Consider the following 22,783-nt stretch of genomic DNA (forward strand, 5'->3'; position numbering starts at 1 on the left):
GCTCTCTTCTTGACCCAACCAGCCAAACAAGGCCTTAGCCCAACTGATCTCAGTCCCTCTCTCCTCTATAGATACCCCCCCTTGCATTCATTTGCAAGGGGTTAGCCACATTAAAGAGTGCAACCTTTTTCTCCTCTCCTCTTGCTCTCTATCTCTCTTCTCCCATTGAAAGAGAAAGGAGGACAGCTCACTTCCATACACCCCACTGATGTCCAGTCACCATCCAATCTCCATCTTCAACCTTTGAGCTCAAAACCACCTTCAAACCTCAATACAAAAAGGTATACCACCTTTGTGTTCCTTTCTGTTTTCAGCCCCTGAGGGGAACCAGTAAGGCCCAGGCTAGTAAGTAATACTAGTCCTGGCCTTAAACTGGTAAAATACAAAGATCGTGAGAGGTGCTATATGGCGCACGCCAGTAACATTCAGTCGTACGCCAGTAATGGCAGTACGCGCACTACTAGCGTGGGGATCATCGATCACCTATTTCTTGGTTTAGTGCTTTCTTTTTATCACCTTACTGCATGCTAAGAACCAGTTTACTGCTTTCTGTATATTTAGAGCTGTTTGGCTGTGGTGGTTATTGTTTACTCTTTTTCTATTCAAAAGGCCTCTGGGATCCTTCTGGTCGTGTTCCAGAACCCAGATGATGCAAAGCCAAGTACTGGATCCAAAGACAAACTAGCGTACGGTCGCTTATGACTGGCGTACGGCAGTATTGTCCAGGATCCAGTGGCTGGCCCTTGCATCTTAGTTTTGTTTTGGCCTCCTTTCTATCCCCACACTGTTTTTGGGGTATTCTGCTAATTTTCGTGGCTCGAAGTCATATCGTCTGTCTGTAACTGTATATATTCTGTTCTATTAAACTGCGTGGTTTGTCCTGGGTGTGCGCTGGTCCCTTTCCAGAGCCCAGAGGATTGCAAACAAAGACTGTGAAACCTGATAAGTGGAGTACGCCAGTTTAGGTATGGCGTGCGCAAGTTGTACCAGCATGCAGTGGCTCGGCCAATGCATCCTAGTGTGGATCCTGCTCATGTTCCTTCAGGGCAGTGTACTTCAATTTATTCGGGTTGCTCAGTGCTTGTTCTCAATCTATATTTATCATTGCGAGCAAGTCATACATAAACATTTTGTCACATAACTGCAACTTGTTATAGCCTGAAACCCCCATTAACTGCTCCCTCGCCCTAACTGGCAAGAAAAATGATCAAATGAGAGAAAAATGCAAATGTTTTACAAAACAGAATGCCTGAGTAGAGACCGATCTTCGGATTGGGCGAGAGGGGTGCCATAAAACCCTTCCCCTCTCGTAACCTGGCTCCCGAACCTCAGATATCGAAGGTGACGACGGACCAGTCTATGCCTTTTCAAAATCAAATAAACGTGGCAAACGTTTTCAAGTTCGGTTCCTTGGGTGCTTTCACCGCTAAAACCCGAGTGGCGACTCTGAATCGAGGCGTTTCGCCGCACTTTTTCGAAAAAGGGTCGCGCCCGATTTTATGAATCGAGCAAACTTCCGGGGCGCGTGCCCACAGTGGCGACTCCGCTGGGGACTCATTGCGTTGATTGGTATTTGGCGATTAATACATAATGAACAAATTTTCAAAAGTCTGTCAAAACAGTACGCTTCGCGCTGCTGAAGAACAGAATGGTAACGTAACAGGATCTCAGCATCCGACCAATCCGAACTGGGGCTTTTTACTATTGTTCACTTGTGTAATTTTCTCCAAGTATTAATTAACAAAAGTGAGCCAAGCTTCAAAGGGCATTTTTTTCAAAAGCATTGCATTTCTCTCTCGTCGAATCATTCTTCGGCATTCTCCGTTAGCATCGATGGTTGGTCAGCCCCGTTGAGGTGTTTTAGGTAACCAGCACAATTTATTGGAGCCCGGGGTCCTTGAACGCCCAACAACCTTGGACGATGATGAGTCGTACTACCGTTCGACCGTTGCTTTGCTCTACGCGTTGCAACAGGAGGTATATCGCGGCTCTAGTTAGAGGAACCCCTTTAGCCAAAACCGGCCTCTACAGCGCTTACAAAGCACTAGAACCTTTCAACCTAAGACAGGGACCCGCAGGGTAGGATTATTTGCATCTAACCCCTATATCCTGTCTATGTGTTACCGCTTTCCTTATCGCATGCCTGTACATACATTCATGACCGTTTTGCGTAGAAGCATGCTAGGGCGGCTTTTAGGATGCCTTTTGTCGAGTCTGTCTAGCACCCATTCGACGTTGCCTTGGACCGATGACGAGTCGTGCATCTCGATGTTGCACGTTACCAAAATTTTCAAGTCCTTAATCGATGAGACTTCGGGAAATCAATACTTTCTAAGTCTTTATCTAAATGCCCGATCGAGGTTTCAAACTGAAAAACTAAGAACGGAGAGAATGTTGCGATACTTACACCACCCAGGTTAAAAGTGCTAATCACTTACACCGCTCAGGCTCCGGCACAGTACTACTTACGCCGCTTCGGTTATGGTATCACGCCATCTACACCGAGTTGTTCCGAACTCAAACTTTGAAACTTCGAGAAAGGCAAAAGGCAAAGACTTAGGCTGTTTTGGCATCTCTTAGGGACAGTCGATTCAAATCAAGGATACACCGTCGAAAAGAAAATTCGAGGATTCTATGGCAAATGTCTGAATGTCGTAAGGCAGGCTCTCTCTAGCTCTAGAGTCTAGGAGGACACCGACGACGTTGGCATGCTCATTTTCCATTCTTTTCGATTCTTTCAAATAAATGATTGCAGGCTATCACTGAGTTCTTGTACTTTGCTGTCTAGTCATGCTGATCTCAAAACAGGGGTCCGAAATCAAGAGCCAAACCTACTTGGGATCATCCGTCGGGTCCGTCTGAATATTTGATTTGGGGTCGCCTTTTTGTCAGTCACAATGGAAGCTCTGGCCTGCACTGTGTCACGGGAGGATTCACCGCCGACTACTCCGCACGAGTCCCCTCCATCTACTCCGTCTCCGCCAGCATCTCCAAAGCTTGTTAAAACAGAAGCTCTAGCCATGGCAGACATCCCACCTCCGAATCTCGCTACCGTATTGGCAGATCTCCAGCACAACCTAGCCATCATGCAGCAAAGGGCTGACCAGGCCGACGCCTCTATGGCCAATCTCCGAACCCTAATCGAAGAACGACTTCCTCTTGCAGCAGGAGGGGAAGGCGGTGAAAGGCGAGAGCGGGAAATCATTGCCGAAGAGGAACCTCTGATCGAAAATCCTGCTCCAAGCCCGGAAATGGCAGCTTTGGTCGCCAAAATGGCAAATTGGAAGAGGCAGTGGCTAAGTCCGAAAGGAAAGGGGCAGGAGTACTAGACATGGATCACCTTTGCCCATTCCCGAATGCCAGGTTGCCCGATCGGTTCAAAATGCCCGACTTTGCAAAGTTCGACGGTACCGGAGATTCGAAAACTCACCTATTGGCCTATCATGGTGCAATGAAACTGCATGGTGTTGGGGAAGACGCGATGGCTCAGCTATTTCCACAAACCCTTGCCGGCCCCGCCTTCCAGTGGTTCTTATCACTCGACATTTCTAAGAGACGGACGTGGGAAGACATCGGCACTGCCTTCAACGCCCAGTACAGTTACAATGCCCAGCTCAAGATGACCACTCGAGAGTTGGAATCCACCAAGATGAATGCAAAGGAGTCTTTCGCAGACTTCATCCAGAGGTGGAGGGCCAAGGCCGCTCTCATGCCCGATCGCCCGAGCGAGAAGGACCAGATCCGCATCATTTCCCGTAATCTGCAGCCAGACTTTGCCAAAAACCTTATGTTGGTTCAGGGAGCGAACTTCGAGACTTTCTACGACTCCAGGCTGGCCATCGAAGAAGCCCTCCAAACAGGTGTTCTGCCCAGAAGTGACAATTCCTCCTCTACCTCAGCCTCAAAATCAAAGCCCCGTGCGTACACCGGAAACAGCACTGCTCTGTTTGGTGGCAACAGCTATGCCAACACAACCTCTACCAACAATGCCTCTGCCCAAAGCTCCAACCACATCGCCGATGTCAACCAAGTTCAAACCCCTCAAAGACCCCGAAACCGCAACCAACCTCGTAACTTCGCCAACTTCGAGGCACCACTTTCCTCGGTGTTGGAGAAGTTAGTCAAAACCGAACACCTTAGGCCTCTAGCCCCAACTCCACTTCCTCAAAATCCACCCCCCAGTCATAACTCTAATGCCTTCTGTGCGTACCACCAAATGCCCTGCCATTACACTGACTCTTGCTATCGCCTTTGTCATGCGATACAGGATTTGGTGGACAATGGTACCCTTCCAACTCCACCTACTAAACCCAATGTCATTACCAACTCCTTGCCTAAACACGACCTCAACCCTCAAGTAAACCAGATAAACCTCAGCTCCACCATATTCAACCCCACCGACCATATTTCCTCAACTAGCAACCCTAAACCAGCCGTACCCTTTCCCTCAGAGCCAAACGTGAACATGATGTCAGCCGGTTGGGCCATGGAAGACAAGGCCAAGGAATGGGAGGAGCTGTGCAATGATTGGATCGAATAGCATAACATGGGGTTTCGCGCACACCCTCAAGTCAATCAAATATGGCTAGACCAGTGGGAAGGCGAGTGGAATGCGGCACAGGCTGACCCTCTGGACGGTCTCTCCTTGTTCGCACTCTTCTACCAGCCCGAACTGAACCAGGTTGAGGAAGAAGCCGAGGAATACGTGTGGGATCCGCAACCCGATGAATGGCAAATGGGTCGGGGTCTCGAGGCTAACTTGAACCAAGATGACATTAGCGAGGAATATTGGGACAACTATCAAGAAGGGGAGGTCGTGTCTGACGTTCGCCGCCCGCTCGGTGCCATGCTACCTTTGGTCAATACGATTGCCGGCATGGTCGGCTGCTGCGCCCATGAGTTTGACCCTACTCTTGACATTGTCTCTGTGGAGCAGCCCCGCCCTATTATTTTTGCTCCCGGAGATGACTGTTCGATCATGGTCCTGGATGCACCTCCTGCCGACCTCTGGGATGCAGAAGAAACCGTTAAAACTCCGCCGCCTGCTGATATTTGGGATGTGGACAACATCGTCGATCTAAACATGGGGAACGAAGTGTGGACTCTCAACACTGCTCTTGTCGATGGAGGATTCTGGGATGTGCCGTTTGTCACCAATCCGGGTGCACCCTTCGAGGAAGATGCCGCGCAGGACCCTTTTTTTTGGGAGGGATTAGTGATGGAGGATTTGGAATGGGACTCAGCTCTGAGGCCAGACTCGACTGCAATGGTTGCGACAACAAACAAAGGGAAGCGCAAATTGGAAGCGGTGCCGGCCGATCTGTGGGATTCTATTGACTCATCTTCTTGGTGGGATGTCACCAATGTCACACGGAGCGGACAAGTATTCCAGCCATCTAATCTCCAGGCTGGGAGTTCGTCCAATCCAATTGCTCAGAGGACCGCCGCTCCCGCTGCTCAGAGGAATGATCCGCTCTTTCCAAATGGGGTTTCCGAAGAAGACGCCATTCTGAAACAACTCGAACGGATCCCAGCCGCCGTGTCTATCTGGGGCTTGATATCGTCATCAAAGGAGCATCGTGAAAAGCTGTCCTCTGCATTGGCCCGGCTCACGGTACCAATTGACATTACCCCCGAGGCCATGATTGCTCTTGTATTGCTGCTCCTCTCTAAGCACTCTGTCACGTTCACCGAGAAAGATCTGCCCGTTGAAGGAACCGCTCACAACCGCCCGCTGCACATCACTGTCAAGTGCCGGGGACATTGGGTGCCAACCGTGCTAATCGAAAATGGCTCCGCCATCAATGTTTGCCCGATGAGAGTCGCCTATCGCTTGGGGCTCACCAAGAGTGACTTAACACCCTCCAATCTGGTCGTCAAAGCGTATGACAGCACTCGCTGTGCGGTGGAGGGGACTCTAACTCTGAAACTCGATGCTGAGGGCTTTGAAATGGACGTAGAATTCCATGTCGTCGATGTCCCTGCTACCTTTAACCTGCTGCTGGGCAGGCCATGGCTTCATAGGGCCGACATCATGGCGGTGCCTTCAACTTTGCATCAGAAGGTCATGCTGGGGCTCCCTACCGGGACTTTGACAATTTGCGGAGACTCTGGGATCCGCCCACTCACGGATGATGGAACGCCTATTTTAGGCATTATGCACGGGGAAGAGGACTCAGACTTTGGAGGATTCTCTTTCGACACATCTGGCTCAGTCCTCGCCATCGCCATGGATGATGATTTCACCATAAGCTCAACTGTCCTCGAAATGATGAGGAAAATGTCATTCATGCCTGGCTTAGGACTCGAGGTCAACCAACAAGGGATCGCTAAGTTCCCTATCTTTCCTTTCACCGAAGGCCGCTTTGGTCTGGGCTACGCTCCGCCGGCCAAAGACGCCAAAAAGAGGAAAGACACGGGAAAACCTCGGACCCTCTTTGGTAACCCCGACAGCTATTTTGTTTGAGAAGGAGGAGGCTCTGCTTATTCGGGACAGATAGAGCCGTTTTGGGATCCAGAAACTTGCACCTGGCTGCCGGGATTCGAAATCTTTGCTGCGGACACCTGGTCCGATGGCGAAGAGGAGACAGCCGAAGAGAAGCTTGCTAAGGGGGAATTCGAGAAATAGCTGGGCCGGTCCAAGGAGAAGTTCGACTGGCTGAAGGCTTTTGATCAAGGGGGTCTGGAGATGCTGTTCTCCTAAGTAGGTTTGGTTGGCGAGGGCGAAGAAGCTGAAGTGCTGATGCTGGGGCCCGACTCACCGGATGCTCTCGAGGATCCTACCTCCCTCATTGTGAAGGCGCAGGGAAGTATTAATAACTGCATTTTCACTCCACGTCTGACATGCATTGATGATGTATCTGAATCTGACACAGAGTCTGTCGAGTTTAAGTCTAGATCAGAGTCGGAGTTTGTGCCTCTTGGCCCTCCGCGTCGTAGCTTTTACTTTGAGTTCGAGTCGTTTGTACTTGGCAACCCTGTTGGGCTTTATGAAATGCATGATCCTACTTCTGACTACTTTGCTAGCTTTTATATAAACTGTGTCGACCCCGATGATGAAGGAACAGACTTCGACGGGAGCATCCCCGCTGAGTTGCGTTCCCTCATCGAAAAGGAAGACGAAAGGCGTGCTCAGCCTCTAAAAGAAGAAGTAATTTTTGTAAATTTGAAAGACGAGGATGACCCCCGCATGATGCAAATTGGTGCAAATCTATCCCCGGAAAATCACGCCGGAACAATCGAGCTTCTCAAAGAGTTCCCCGAGGTTTTCGCATGGTCTCATAAGGATATGCCCGGCATCGACCCTAAGATAGTACAACATCGAATCCTGTTAGAGCCCGGGGCTGTCCCTGTCAAACAGAAACTCCGCAGGATGAGGCCGGATTGGGTTCAGAAGATCAAAGAGGAGGTTACCAAGCAGATCGACGCAGGATTCATAAGGGTCGCAGAGTACCCCAAATGGGTTGCCAACATCGTGCCTGTCCCCAAGAAGGATGGAAGGATCCGAGTCTGCGTCGACTTCAGGGACTTAAACAAGGCAAGCCCCAAAGACAGTTTTCCATTGCCGCACATTGACGTGTTTGTGGACAACACGGCGGGGCATGCCTTGCTCTCTTTTGTTGACGGATTCTCCGGATACAACCAAATCTCTGTGGCGCCCGAGGACCAAGAGAAAACGATGTTTGTCACGGAATGGGGCACTTACTGCTATGTAAAGATGCCATTTGGGTTGAAGAACGCCGGATGTACTTTCCAACGGGCCCAAACGACCTTGTTCCATGACTTTATCCATAAGACCATGGAGATCTACGTCGACGACATGATTGTGAAGGCAAAGGAGGAAAAGGACTATCTTCCTTCACTCAGGCAATTTCTTGAAAGGCTTCGCAAGTACAACGTGCGTCTGAACCCACAAAAGTGCACATTCGGAGTCACGGCAAGCAAGATGTTGGGGTTTCTGATCACCGCGAGGGGAATTGAAGTAGACCCTTCTAAAATCAAATCAATTCTCGAAATGGAGCCACCAAAGTCTGAGAAAGGCATACGAAGCTTTCTAGGGAAGGTCCAGTTCATCAGCAGGTTCATCTCCAAGCTAACTCTAACCTGCGAGCCGTTATTCCGTTTGCTCAAAAAGGGGGTCCCGTTCGAATGGACAGAGAAATGCCAGGCCGCCTTCAAGTCTATTCAGAGGTATTTGCAGAACCCATCTGTACTGATGCCGCCTACGCCAGGCAGACCGTTGATTCTTTATCTGTCCGTCTCTCCAATAGCCATGGGATGTCTACTAGCACAGGAAGGAAGTAATGGGGTCGAGAAAGCTGTTTACTATCTGAGCAAGAAAATGGTGGGATCCGAGGAGCGCTATACCCCTCTGGAGAAGACGTGTTGGGCACTGGTTTGGGCTACCAAAAAGCTTAGACACTACATGCTAGCCTATTCGGTGAGACTGATTTCTCGGATGGATCCTATCAAGTATTTGTTCGAGAAGCCCACGCTCACCCATAAGCTAGCACGTTGGTTGCTTTTGCTGGCTGAGTTCGAACTCCAACTCGTCACGAGAAAGTCTGTAAAGGGGCGTGCTGTGGCCGAATTTTGTGCCAACCACCCAATCGACGGCCCGGAAGACGTGGATTTCACTTTCCCCGACGAGGAGGTGTTGACAGTGGTCGAGGAAGTATGGACGCTCTATTTTGATGGACCTGCTAACCAGAAGGGATTTGGGATCGGAGTGTTGTTGATTACGCCCGCCGGCGCTCACATTCCGCTCGCCTTCAAGCTGAATTTTGATGTCACCAATAATCAAGCTAAATACGAGGCCTGCATCGTCGGGATGGAAGCTGCTATTGCTTTAGGAGTCGAGAAGCTCGAAGTAATTGGGGATTCAAACTTGGTGGTTTCCCAAGCCAATGGAGATTGGAAAGTTCGTGAGGAAAAGCTGAAGCCTTATCACCAAGATTTGGAAGAACTGATTCCTCGCTTCAATAAGGTGACTTTCACCCATGTCCCACGCTTGAAGAATCAGTTCGCCGATGCTTTGGCGACTTTGGCTTCAATGATCGAACTTCCAATAGGCGTTAAGTTGCGGCCTATAGCGATTGAACAGAGGGATTTGCCTGCTTATGAGTACGTCAACGCCATTGATGATGTCAATGATGGCCTACCCTGGTACCATGACATTTGGAACTTTGTGGAGCGCGGGGAGTTTCCTGCTGAGGCCACGAAGAAGGATCGAATTGCTTTACAGAGGTTAGCTTCTCAGTACATCATCTGTGGGGGGAAATTGTATCGAAGGTCGCACTGCGGGATGCACAAGCTCTGTGTCAACGGCATCGAAGCAACAAGGATAATGGAAGAGGTTCACGAGGGAGTCTGCGGGCCTCATATGAGCGGCATCATGCTCGCTAGGAAGATCCTCAGGCAGGGTTATTACTGGTCTACAATGGAATCGCAATGCATCGACTACGTACGGCGCTGTTACAAATGTCAAATCCATGCGAACCTGCAACATGTCCCTCCATCTAAACTATATGGCATGACTTCACCATGGCCATTCTCTATTTGGGGTATCGATGTTATTGGGATGATCAGGCCGTCTGCTTCGAATGGCCATAAGTTCATACTGGTGGCAATAGACTACTTCACCAAATGAGTCGAGGCTGAATCCTACAAGACGTTGACAGCGGTTCAGGTCGCTCAATTCATTCGAAAGAACATCATTTATCGGTACGGGGTCCCTCAGGCGTTTGTTTCGGATAACGGGAGCCATTTCAAAGGAAGGGTTTTGGAGCTCTTTGAGGAGTTCGGTATCGAGATCCACCATTTGACGACCTACCGCCCACAAACAAACGGAGCGGTCGAAGCTGCAAACAAGAATGTCGAGATGATCATCAAGAAAACTGCCGAGTCTGCAAGGGATTGGCATGAGCAGCTGCCTCTCGCCCTTTGGGGGTATCGAACGTCAATCCGCACTTCAACGGGTGCAACTCCTTTCTCTCTAGTCTATGGGATGGAGGCAGTGCTTCCCACCGAGCTTGAGGTCCCATCGCTGAGAATCATGGTCGAAAGCGGTCTCGAAGATTCTGAATGGCTAAGCGGAAGGTTTGTCAAGCTGATGTTGTTTGATGAGAGAAGGCTCCGGGCCTTGTATCATGTGCAGGGGTATCAGCGTCGAATTGCTCGTGCATTCAACAAGAAGGTGAAATCTAGGGGCTTGGTCGAGGGGGACATGGTCACAAAGGAAATCCGCGCCCCAGTGTTTGATCCTCACGGGAAATTCAGGCCGAACCGATCCGGGACTTACATCATCAAGACCATCCTATCCGGGGGTGCTGCTAAGCTCATCGACCTCGACGGTAACGAATTCAACACCCTGGTCAACCTGGATCAACTTAAGCGTTACTATCCCTGAGAGATGCTCGTTGGGTCGAAAACCACAAGGGTGGGCGATTCCAAGCAAAAGTTAAGAGCAGCCTGCTAGACCGAAAACCTAAGGGGGCGGTTCTAGGCAAAAATAAATAGGCAAAAGTCAAAGCTCGCTAGGCCGAAAACCTGAAAGGGCGGTGCTAGGAAAAAGTTAAAGCGTAAAAGGAAAGGTAAAATACACGAGTGAACCTTAGCCTGAACTACGTTCTGACCTGATTCCTTGAAATGGGATACGTAGGCAATCTTACCTTGAGATTCGGTCATATTCCATCAAAATTTTGATCCAGGGTTGACATTTTTGGGTCCACGTCGCAGTTTGAGAAGGTCGAGCGCAAGTCAAAGCGGCATTCAAGAGAATCAGAAAAAGGGAAATCCACCGTTTTTCAACTTTATTGTAAAATTACTACTTCTAATACATAAGCTGAGCATAAAAGCCTTAAAACAGTTAAAGCATGAAAAACAGAACAAAATGCTTAAGAAGCCTAACGGCTCGCAGTTTATTCTAAGCATAGCAGAGTGGCCCGGAGTCAGTTAATGTTCTCCCTTGCATTCACATCCGCTCTCAGCCATTGTCTGTAGCGATTCCTTAGCCCTGTGGTAAATTCTGGCATCTCAGCCTGAAGGGCTCTAAGGCCCCAGCTCCTCTGGTAGCCGTTGAGTGTTTGAGCATTGAAATTCGGGACACGGAAGTCCCAAATGCTGATGCGGTGGTTCTCCTGAGAAGCGCCCAGTTGGCGAAGGATACGGTCAGGAATGTAGAAGGTAAAGCTCGACAGACCTGCAATCACCATCCTGTTGAATCCATCAGAATGAATAGCCATGTCCGGGAGGTCCAGCCAAGGGCACCTCCAGGCAATCTCGTAAGGCTGCATTTGCTGCATGAACTCGTACCAGCCTTTTATATCCATGTCGGGATACCGCATCTCCCTTTGATGAATCCTCTTCGGAAAGAGATTCCAACCCGCCACTGGTGGGTTCAGTAAACTCAATTTGTCAGACAACCACAACTGCATGAGCGAAAAGACAAGTAAGAAGTCAGATAAAGCCTGAGCGAAAAGACAAGTAAGGAGCTAGAAAGCAGCCTAAGCCGAGCGTCGAGGTAAAACGAGAATGCGAGAAAAGCCGAAAAAAGGTGAGCTGAGTGAGGTTACCTGAAGTAAAAGCGGGCTCCCGCTGAAGACGGCCGATTGGCCCATGTATACCAGATCCAAACCCAAGAGTGTCTCAGCCAGGACCAAAGGGATCACGTTCCTTCGTGCCCCCATTTGGGCAGCAACGCTCACAAGTGAAAGGCTGACCTGCCCGTGGGCCGGCACGAGCAGATAGGCGGCAAGCAGGCAGATTACAAAAGGCAAAGCGGCGGCGTGCTTGAGCTTCGTCGCTGTCCAAATCGCCATCTGGACTGTACATCTCAATCAGCCGCATGATGTTCATTTGGCCGCCCTCAAGGATGGTGTTCGCCAAACCCCGGGAGATGTTGAGCAAGCTGGCTAGCAATTTGGACATGCTCGCTTGATAAGGCGGAACAACAAGCGTAGGGGACGAATAGGTTCGGAGGTACGCCTGGAATTCCTCAACGGTCGGGCACATCTCGTCATCGCCAAAGCGAAAGACATGGACGTCAGGATCCCTGAATCTGAGGGCAGCCCATAAGAGCGCTGGGCGGAGCGGCACATGTCGAAGAAAACAGAATGAAGCAAGGCCGCGATATTGAAAATTGAGCCAGTCGACGCTTAGAAATTGCGCCAACCAGGGCCTAAGTAAAGTTGGGAGGGGGTTGTCCATGGAAAATGCTGGAGTATACTGGAGAAAAAAGGGAAGCAATGCAACCGTGAAGGCCACAATGCATGCGCCCCAGCTTTATAGGCCTTGGCCATTCTTTCCATCTCCTGATACTACATTCAAATGCCATGCTAGCTTCCAAACTACACCCTTGCAAAGGACACTGCCTCCTCAGAGCTCAGAAACTGTGTGCAAACCGTGTGAGGGTAAAAACAAAGTGGCCCCTGAAGGACAGTTGGTCAGTCAAGTGGATCTGGCACTCAGAAACCTAGCGTACGCCAGTTTATAACTGGCGTATGCGTGTCCCCCACTTACTGGCATACGGGGCAAAATTTCTGGCGTACGCCAGTAAGGTTCACCAGAAACCAGTTTGCAGCAGCTACTGCCTCCGCATGGTCGTTTTCAATTCTGGGGCTGGCTTTGACCGTTTGTTGGTTCCTACAAGTCATGAATGTCATTTGGGACTGTGGCAAGGCGTCGGATTCCAAAAGCCACACTCAATGAAGATTTCGGACCCTCAGCGGTCTGTTTCAAGCTGAAATCAAGGATACGGGAGGTCAAATCTCGTTTCAGGGGCTTTTGCCAAGTTTTGTCATACCATACATGTTACATAGGACTTATGTAACTGTATGGGGGTGTCAGTTTCGGTCCGGGACCATATCGAGTCATCTTTTGCGTCTTACGTCCGTTTTTGTGGCATTTTTGGCTTTTCCTTGGTATTTTCCTCGCACCGGGGCAATGCTGCCGGTTTTCATGGTTCGTGCAAGTCATTATACATCTATGTGGTCTGTTCAAAGGGTAAGTTTCTTTCCCCCGGGAGAATCTCAGAGTTTGGCCTACCAACGCCCAAATCTCCCGTATCCTCCGCGTGTCCAGGCTACGTGTCGTATCCTAGGACTTTTCTATCCATCTTTTTCTTCGAGCTAAGTCGATCGTGTACATATGCAAGTGTCTATTGTCGGTTCAGAGCATTCATCAATGCATGTTAGATATTAGTGGATGATTTGTTCTTTTCCTTTACCAAATCTCATCAAAGCAAGAAAAACGATAAATAGAAAGTGCAGACATTTTATACTACCATGTCAAAGCGTAAGGGTGGAAATGTATCAAACATCAAAACGGCACAACGGCCCGGGCAGAACTGAAGGTATCAAGGCACACTCGCCCAGAGTCAAAAGACACGCAGGCCCTATCCAAAGTATCAAAGTATCCATATCGAAAGTATCAAAGTACCGGCAAAAAAAACCGAGGCTCGGTGATAGCCCTTAGTCGTCAAAGAGGTCCTCGTCGTCGTCCTCCTCGCTCTCCTCCATCTCTCGAGGGTCCATCCGGAACCTAGGATCGCTCGCCGAGTCAGAGCCGCAGCTGAGGGAAGTCTGCTCTTCTTCTTTTTCTTCTTCTTCTTCTTCCTCTCTCCTCCTCTTCTGCGAGGGTCCCTCGGCAAGCCTTTTCTCTGCAGGCCTCTTTCTCAGTTCTCGGCGGAACTGGAGCTCCTCGCTAGCTGGAGTAATCTGCACTCCCCGTTCTACCCTCGCCGCTGGCCAAGAGGAGCTCGGTGCTACCTTCTTCATTGGAGGAGGCCGCACACTTTTCCTCCTAGGAGCCGCCCTAGCGTGTCCCTGCATGGTTATTCAAGTCATTTAGCATACATTGTGCATATTGTATATGTTGAAATGCTAAGTGCAGGAAACTTTGAAAGCAATCCTATCCAAAAGCAGAATGGGAAATCATACCTGAGGCTGCACGGCAGGAGCTGAAGCTGGTGGTGGGTAGTGCAACTGCAAAGAGGCGCCGCCGGCTATCTTGTGAAATTCCTTCTCCATGGCCTTCATCAAGCGAGCCGCCTCACGTACCCACTCCATCGGGGCATGCGATACAATTTTGGGCCAAATCAGAATGCAAGCCAGATATACATGCCAAAAGTGGAAAAAGGAAACTACAAGGGATGAAGAGTATCGTACCGGTCCTGTGATCTCTGCTAGCTCTGTCCGGGCAGGCTCAAATCGGACCGTGGCCTCCTCTCCTTGCGCATCCCGCACCGCCAGTGTCCAAGAAAGCCGAGGCAGCCCAGTCGTTGTGGCATAGTCGCTCCTCTCTCTCGACCGAGCTACCCTGGTCTCTCGGCTCCGCCTTTCCTCGCCAGCCTCCAGCGCCTCGCCCTGCACGGCGATGTGCTCTAAAACTCCAAGCGGCCTCGCCAAGCGCTGCCTCCGGTAGACAGCATAATCACGCTCGGGCCTCAGAAAAGCAGCAAGGCCGGCTGAAACCGTGAAGCGCCGCAACTCAGCCAGGGTGTACCGGTCTGTGTGAGAGGCGTGAGGTGGAAGTGGCCCAGGAACCTGGATCTCAAGAAAGCCCGTGACTGCCGTGTCACCCGGTCACCCAGGTACCACCGCCACCCAAAGGCCGACTCCAGCAGCACCCGACTCGCTGTCACCACCCTGCTCCGCGCTAGGTACTCAGGCTCAGGCTCCTCATTACTCCACGGGTCCCACTCTACCTGAAAGACAAGTGCACAGATTCAAAGTCATCAGCGACAGCATTAAAGCAGTTCTAAGGGCAGAATGATCCATTTGACGTGTTGCTTACCTGAGTACCAGACAGCTCGTCAAGGTACGACCTGAAGGCTAGGAGGCTCCCTCTCGACTTCTTCTTGCCGCTGTACATGGGACCCCAAATCATGGCACGTGGGAGCATCCTCAGGTTTGGGCACTTGTTCTCCGGTGGGTACATCTTCAGCACCTCGTAAGCCCACAGCTGTAATGTTCAGATAATCAAAGCATCAGAATACAGTTCATATGCAAATCAAAGACAAGTGCAAGAAAGGGAAAACAGGAAATGAATTGCAAGCTTTGTTTCTTACCTCCCACACTCTCCAGTAGCCGGCAGTTGCCTTCTTCCCGCGCGAGAACTCCCCCATGAAGCCATAGCACGTCCCCAGAGCTGCTCCTCCCCAGTCGAACCGTGAGGCCGTGCTCAAGTCATAGAGAGCCGGCAAGTAGGACAGGTGCATCGTGGATTGCTTGTTCGGGTACAATGTAGCCCCGAACAAGTACAACAAATAGGCCCTCGCCATCTGCTCCGCCTCCAACTCCGAGTCCGGCTCCCTCCCGTGCAAATACCGTTTGAACTGGTCATAATGGACGGTCTCTGCCTCGCCTGCTGGTGCCTGCCCTAAGAACCACTCCAGAGCCCTGGGATCCCTGTGAATCTCCGAGTCAAACGGGATAGGCTCCCCTCCTACCCTCAAACCGGTAAGCGCTGCAAAGTCAGACGGAGTCACCGTCATCTCCCCGATCGGCAAGTGGAAGGTGTTCGAGGAATCCCACCACCTCTCAGCCAGCGCAGTGAGCAGGGCGTGATCGCTCTTCACAGCCGTCAACGTGAGAATGAACGGCCGGAACCCTGCAGCATCCACCTAAGCCCTGACTCGCTCGGGCAACCCTCGGTACAACTCAAGCGAGCTCGCGGGACCTCCATGGCCCCGAGTGCTTGCTGCTCCTCTCTGCATACAAAGACAGACAACAAAAGAGTCTCATTAGCAATTGTAATTCAAACAGTAAGCCGAGTTCAGAATTTCAACAGTAATTCTACGGTCGAACAAAGCTACCGGGCACTCATAGCATTTTATCCAATGCTACTATCAGTCGAATCAAATCAAAGGCATTTCTTAGTCAAGTTTCGAGCCACGGGGCCTTATTTCTTTCAAGGTACACCTCTCAGTCGATTTCAAAAGGTTTTTCTTTTCGTCAAACTGGTCGATTCAAATTATTGGACACGCCATTCGAGCGTTCAAACATGTCATGGCAATCTACTTAGTCGAGTTCAAGTTCAAAGGGCTATCGTATTAGTCGAGACAGTTTACGGTCGATTCAAGCCTGGCACTAATGGTCTTTATTGAAGTTATGGGCGTTCTGCAAGTCGATTCAGCTGTATCAAGTGTTCTATCGTTCAAAGTCAAGTTTCAAAGTCGAGGCATACTGTTCAAGTTCTACTTTTTCAGTCAAGCTACATTTCAAGGTTCTGGCCTACGTACGTTACAAAGCCAAGCTGCGACAGTTCAAAGCTACGTAAGGTTATAAATAACAAAGCATGCATATCAAAGTAAGTTCCGAAGTATACCTGCGCCTAGTCCACGGACAGGTGTCTCTGTGGGTCTTTCAGTATAAGCTCTGCGTCATAGCTCTCCCGCAAAGGCATAAGGCTCTCAACCCCGGACGGAATAAACAAGTGTGGCTCGGGCAAGACATACGTGGCCGCATCAAACCTAGCACGGGGTGCCAGCCGTATGGACTCTGCAAGTGTCACTGCACGCTCAAAGGACCACACCTCCCCCTGAGTCTCCTCGGCTGCCCTAGTCTCGTGCACAAAGGCCTCCTCTCTCAAGCGCTCCTCCTCCTGGGCCCTCTCAACTTGCCGGAGCCGATCCTCCCGCGCTGCCAGCACCGCAGCCACCACCCCCGGGTTCTCCCGAAGCAAGCGGCCGAGTTCCTCCTCAGACACAAACTCTGCGAAGTCCCCCCGAGTGATAGGAACATGCACTGAGGACCCCACTGCAGGCCGAAACTCCACCTCCTCCATGGGCACTTCCTCGGATACCCCCTCCTCAACCATGGGACCTTTGCCCCTCACCGGATCTCTCACCGGTATCTCCGGCCGGCCACCATCACCACCATCATCACCACCGCCACGGCTGCCATTGCCGCCGGCCCCAACCGAACCTAAACCCGTGATCACCAAGCCCTCAACACCACTCCCTGGGTCCAATCGTCGAACCCGTGGACCCATTGTACTAACGACACCTGGCGTACGCCCCTCACTACCACCAACCACCTCTACTGCATGGCCGTCGCCGCAGCTCGAACCACCAGAAACCTCTACACCAGTCGCCAACGGAGCTTCGCCTAGCGATTGATCGTCGATTTGAGGTCTCTCAGGCTCGCCCCTTGGCCGAACATCGTCACCACCACCTCTATCACTATCATTGTCCCCATTGCCGCCTCCGGATTCCGCCATGAGTGTGCGTGGGTAAGTGGGTTTATGAGAAGGGTGAAGGATTGAGGAAGAGATTGGAGATTTGGGAGAGTCTTGGGATGTTTGGAGTTCGAAAACCAAAGGAATGGCGGTTCCCTGCCTTCTGCAACAGTATATTCGACGTAAAGGACGATTGGGCCGGATCTGGGCCGGGTTTGGGCTCGGATCTTTCCAAAACGTGGCGCACGCCAGTATGGTGCTACCATACGCCAGTTAATGTTGGGCCTGAGGCCCAAATCACCCCATGCGACGGGATCCATTCTCAAATAGTGTCCTAAATTGCTATGAGTCGCGTTGGTACCCATGTTGAAAATCATCCCCAAGCAGAGGCCCATCACATCAACGACGATCCATCCGTCCAATTTCAAATCAACGACGATCCACTCGTCCAATTCAAATCAACGACGATCCACTCGTCCAATTTCAAATCAAACGACGATCCATCCGTCCAATTTCCAATCAACGACAATCCACTCGTCCAAATTCAAATCAAACGACGATCCATCCGTCCAATTTCCAATCAACGACGGTCCACCCGTCCAAGTTCAAATCAACGACGCTCCACCCGTTCAAGTTCAAATCAACGACGGTCCACCCGTCCGACTTCAAGTCAAACGACGGTCCACCCGTCCAAGTTCAAATCAACGACGGCCCACCCGTCCAATTTCCAGTCAAACGACGGTCCACCCGTCCAACTTCAAATCAACGACGGTCCACCCGTCCGACCGTCTTTCTTTCCCCAACAGAGTCGATGCTTTTGCAAGGTGGGTCATTCCCTAGGAGAATCCATTGCATGATCTGCCTGCCAAAGACAACAAAGCGGCGATCTATTTGTCCCAGCTTCAAATCAAACAAGTTCTCTAACACTTCATTCATCCTGGATAGTCTCGAAGAGGGTGTCTAGAAAACCTTTGACGTTACTCGTCTCCAGTCAATGGTACCTCAAGTGCCGTCAAAGGGAGGCTACTGTAGACACCCCATTCTGGACTGTCCAGAGAATGCTATTTTTTGATGTTTTATTTCCCCAATGATGATTAATGCTCGAGAACAGTCTGAGGACGATGGTGTGTTTGAGCTTTGAGCGTCCCGAACCTCTTTCAAACCCCCTTCAAACCCTTCAAACTAGAGCCAAACAGCCCCAGGAAAACCCGAACTGGCTTACGCCAGTACCCTGATGACGTACGCCAGTTAGCTGCCACGTGTTGGTCATCGGCCGTTGACTTAGTTTTCATTGGCGCACGCTGGTCCATATGTGGCGCACGCCAGTCAATCCCAGTCAAATCAACTTTATTCAGCCACATGGACGAGACTTTTGTGCCACCCCTGACGTCGGCTACAGTCTCCCTGATGATTACTCTCGGCAGGGACGTCCCCCTTCTCTTTTACACCCCCCATCAAGGCAAGTCCCATGCATTTAATGCATGGGAGGCTCTCTTCTTGACCCAACCAGCCAAACAAGGCCTTAGCCCAACTGATCTCAGTCCCCCTCTTCTCTATAAATACCCCCCCTTGCATTCATTTGCAAGGGGTTAGCCACATTAAGGAGTGCAACCTTTTTCTCCTCTCCTCTTGCTCTCTATCACTCTTCTCCCATTGAAAGAGAAAGAAGAGCAGCTCACTTCCATACACCCCACTGATGTCCAGTCACCATCCAATCTCCATCTTCAACCTTTGAGCTCAAAATCACCTTCAAACCTCAATACAAAAAGGTATACCACCTTTGTGTTCCTTTCTGTTTTCAGCCTCTGAGGGGAACCAGTAAGGCCCAGGCTAGTAAGTAATACTTGTCCTGGCCTTAAACTGGTAAAATACAAAGATTGTGAGAGGTGCTATATGGCGCACGCCAGTAACATTCAGCCGTACGCCAGTCATGGCAGTACGCGCACTACTGGCGTGGGGATCATCGATCACCTATTTCTTGCTTTAGTGCTTTCTTTTTACCACCTTACTGCATGCTAAGAACCAGTTTACTGCTTTCTGTATATTTAGAGCTGTTTGGCTGTGGTGGTTATTGCTTACTCTTTTTCTATTCAAAAGGCCTCTGGGATCCTTCTGGTCGTGTTCCAGAACCCAGATGATGCAAAGCCAAGTACTGGATCCAAAGACAAACTAGCGTACGGTCACTTATGACTGGCGTACGGCAGTATTGTCCAGGATCCAGTGGCTGGCCCTTGCATCTTAGTTTTGTTTTGGCCTCCTTTCTATCCCCACACTATTTTTGGGGTATTCTGCTGATTTTCGTGGCTCGAAGCCATTTCGTCTATCTGTAACTGTATATATTATGTTCTATTAAACTGCGTGGTTTGTCCTGGGTGTGCGCTGGTCCCTTTCCAGAGCCCAGAGGATTGCAAACAAAGACTGTGAAACCTGATAAGTGGAGTATGCCAGTTTAGGTGTGGCGTGCGCAGGTTGTACCAGCATGCAGTGGCTCGGCCAATGCATGCTGGTGTGGATCCTGCTCATGTTCCTTCAGGGCAGTGTACTTCAATTTATTCGGGTTGCTCAGTGCTTGTTCTCAATCTATATTTATCATTGCGAGCAAGTCATACATAAACATTTTGTCACATAACTGCAACTTGTTATAGTCTGAAACCCCCATTAACTGCTCCCCCACCCTAACTGGCTAGAAAAATGATCAAATGAGAGAAAAATACAAATGTTTTACAAAACATAATGCTTGAGTAGAGACCGATATTCGGATTGGGCAAGAGGGGTGCCATAAAACCCTTCCCCTCTCGTAACCTGGCTCCCGAACCTCAGATATTGAAGGTGACGATGGACCAGTCTATGCCTTTTCAAAATCAAATAAACGTGGCAAACGTTTTCGAGTTCGGTTCCTTGGGTGCTTTCACCGCTAAAACCCGAGTGGCAACTCTAAATCGAGGCGTTTCGCCGCACTTTTTCGAAAAAGGGCCGCGCCCGATTTTATAAATCGAGCAAACTTCCGGGGCGCGTGCCCACAGGTGGCGACGGAAGAGAGGAAATGTAGACGCTTTGAGAAAGGACTGCATAATACCGTGAGGAGAATGGTAATGGTGCAACGCAAGACTAAATACGCAGAGGTAGTTGAGTGTGCGAGAAGTATTGAGATACCGAAAGAAGCACAAAGGAATAGGGGAGTTTGGGAACCATGACAACAAACCGTGAACACGAGTTCTTCATCGGGGAGCTTTGGAAGCCAAGGGAGGAAAATGGCAAGGGAACCATCTCAGACACCGCAGGGTAGTTCATCGAATTTTAGGCCACCGCCTTCTTCTTTAGGGACTCGAGGTGCTTTGCCTAGACCTCCACCTATGTGCTACAAGTGTAACCAACCTGGACACGTTCGTGCTCAGTGTCCTCGCCTCGGGGAAACTTGTTATATCTGTGGTAAAGCGGATCATTTCGCAAGGAACTGTTCTCAGGGGTCGGGAGTGCGTAGCGAGTCGAGTTCCGTGCAGCAACAGGGAATAGGGCATAATGCAGGCCAACAGTTCAGGGGCACTTTGAGGCAGCAGCAGCCTCACTTCCGCCAGACTACATCAGCTCAGAGCTCCGGGATCGATAAGGGAGCGAGTTCTTCCGCGCCTACTCAGGGTTCTGGTCAGAGGGGAGGTTTTGTGCAGGGCCAAGGTACCCAGGGACGAGTTTTCAACATCACTTCTGCTATCCCATCTATTTCTTCTCAGGCTCCGGAGACCACTGTTGTGAGGGGTACATTTCTTTTATTCAACTCATTCGTTAAAGTACTCTTTGATTCTGGAGCATCGCATTCTTTCATTGCTGCATCATTTGTGTATGCCTTGGAATTGGAATCGGAGACTATTAGCCATCCTTTGTTTGTCAAGACACCTTTAGGGGGTAGAACGCCTCTTGATCGTATTTGTCAAGATTGTGAGTTGAATATTCGTGATCGTCGTTTCGTATTCGACGTCATTGTTTTGGGAATGTCGGGATTCGATCTTATTCTGGGAATGGATTGGTTATCCACATTTCATGCTACCATCGATTGTTTCAAGTGTCGAGTTCGTATTTGTCCTCCCGAAGGTCCTTATTTTGAATTCTTTGGGGACCGTCGGGAACCATTGGAACCTTATTTATGTGGGCCTCGTGAGCTAGGGTCGGTTTATTCATTGTTGGCGAGTTTGACGTTAGATGAGGATGCCTCCATGCGTGGGGAGTTACCCTTAGTGGTTTGCGACTTCCCGGATGTATTCCCGGAAGAGTTACTTGGTTTATCTCCCGAGCGAGAGATTGAGTTCACCATTGATCTACTTCCCGGTACCGCTCCTATATCCATACCTCCGTATCGTTTTGCACCCGCCGAATTGAGAGAGTTAAATACTCAGTCACAAGAACTGGAGAACCTAGGATTAATTCGTCCAAGTACGTCTCCGTGGGGAGCACCAGCTCTTTTCGCGAAAAAGAAGGATGGTTCACTTCGTTTGTGTATCGACTATCGTAAGCTAAACCGAGTCACCATTAAGAACAAGTATCCTATGCCTAGAATCGATGATTTGTTTGACCAACTACGGGGTGCCACTTGTTTTTCAAAAATGACTTGAGATCCAGTTATCATCAGTTGAGGGTTCGTAGAGAAGACATTCCTAAAACCACTTTCCGCACTCGTTATGGCCATTATGAGTTCGTTGTTATGCCTTTCGGATTGACGAACGCTCCAGCTACATTCATGGACTTGATGAATCGCATTTTCCGTGCTTATCTTGATCGCTTTGTCGTCGTCTTTGTGGATGATATTTTGATCTATTCACCTATGGGGGAGGAACACCAATCACATCTCACCATTGTCCTTGAACTCTTGAGAGAGCACGAGCTATACGCTAAGCTTAGTAAGTGCGAGTTTTGGTTATCCGAAGTTAAATTTTTGGGTCACGTGGTTTCGAAAGGTGGAGTGTCTGTTGATCCGGGAAAGATAGAGTCCATTATGAATTGGCAGCGACCGAAGAACGTGTTTGAGATTCGAAGCTTTTTGGGTTTGGCCGGGTACTACCGCCGTTTTGCTTTAGACTTCTCTCGTTTAGCGGCACCAATGACTAAATTAACACGTAAGGGTACCCGTTTCATTTGGAGTGACTCGTGTGAGACAGCCTTTGAGGAGTTAAAGAAGCGATTGACTACCGCGCCGGTTTTGATTGTGCCCGAACGTGGAGTTGGCTACTCTGTGTATTGTGATGCGTCTAAGGAAGGGTTGGGATGCGTGTTGATGCAGGTGGGGCAAGTGGTAGCGTATGGGTCACGACAGTTGAAAACACATGAGCGAAATTACCCGACACACGATCTAGAACTTGCAGCCGTCGTATTTGCTTTGAAAAGTTGGCGCCATTACTTGTATGGTGAGAGATTTGAAGTCTTTTCCGATCACAAGAGCTTGAAATACTTGTTTTCTCAAAAAGAGCTTAACCTTCGTCAACGTCGTTGGATGGAGCATTTGGAGGATTATGACTTCGAATTACAATACCACCCGGGGAAAGCGAACGTTGTGGCTGACGCATTGAGTAGAAAACCGACACATCTAGTGAGCCTAGCGATGCATGAGTGGAAAGCA

At 49.9% G+C, this 22,783-nt stretch overlaps 1 protein-coding gene across 1 annotated transcript; it reads left to right on the forward strand.

Annotated features, from left to right (window-relative positions):
* Positions 1–20,429: 20,429 nt before the first annotated feature.
* LOC131317338 (uncharacterized) lies at positions 20,430–21,376 on the forward strand. The gene is made up of 3 exons (XM_058346895.1): positions 20,430–20,931; positions 21,076–21,199; positions 21,337–21,376. Exons 1-3 carry the CDS (start codon positions 20,430–20,432, stop codon positions 21,374–21,376), a joined length of 666 nt encoding a protein of 221 aa, XP_058202878.1.
* Positions 21,377–22,783: the final 1,407 nt, after the last annotated feature.

The sequence above is a fragment of the Rhododendron vialii genome, chromosome 2a (assembly GCF_030253575.1).
Source record: "Rhododendron vialii isolate Sample 1 chromosome 2a, ASM3025357v1".
Lineage (NCBI taxonomy): Eukaryota > Viridiplantae > Streptophyta > Magnoliopsida > Ericales > Ericaceae > Rhododendron > Rhododendron vialii.

Bases quoted from the DNA above. Each gene is read 5' to 3' on its own strand.
- LOC131317338 (XM_058346895.1), top strand. From the start codon at position 20,430: ATGGCAAGGGAACCATCTCAGACACCGCAGGGTAGTTCATCGAATTTT. The intron at 20,932-21,075 runs GTACATTTCTTT...AGACACCTTTAG, and splicing joins GGAGACCACTGTTGTGAGGG to GGGGTAGAACGCCTCTTGAT. The intron at 21,200-21,336 runs GTTATCCACATT...CTCGTGAGCTAG, and splicing joins CTTATTCTGGGAATGGATTG to GGTCGGTTTATTCATTGTTG.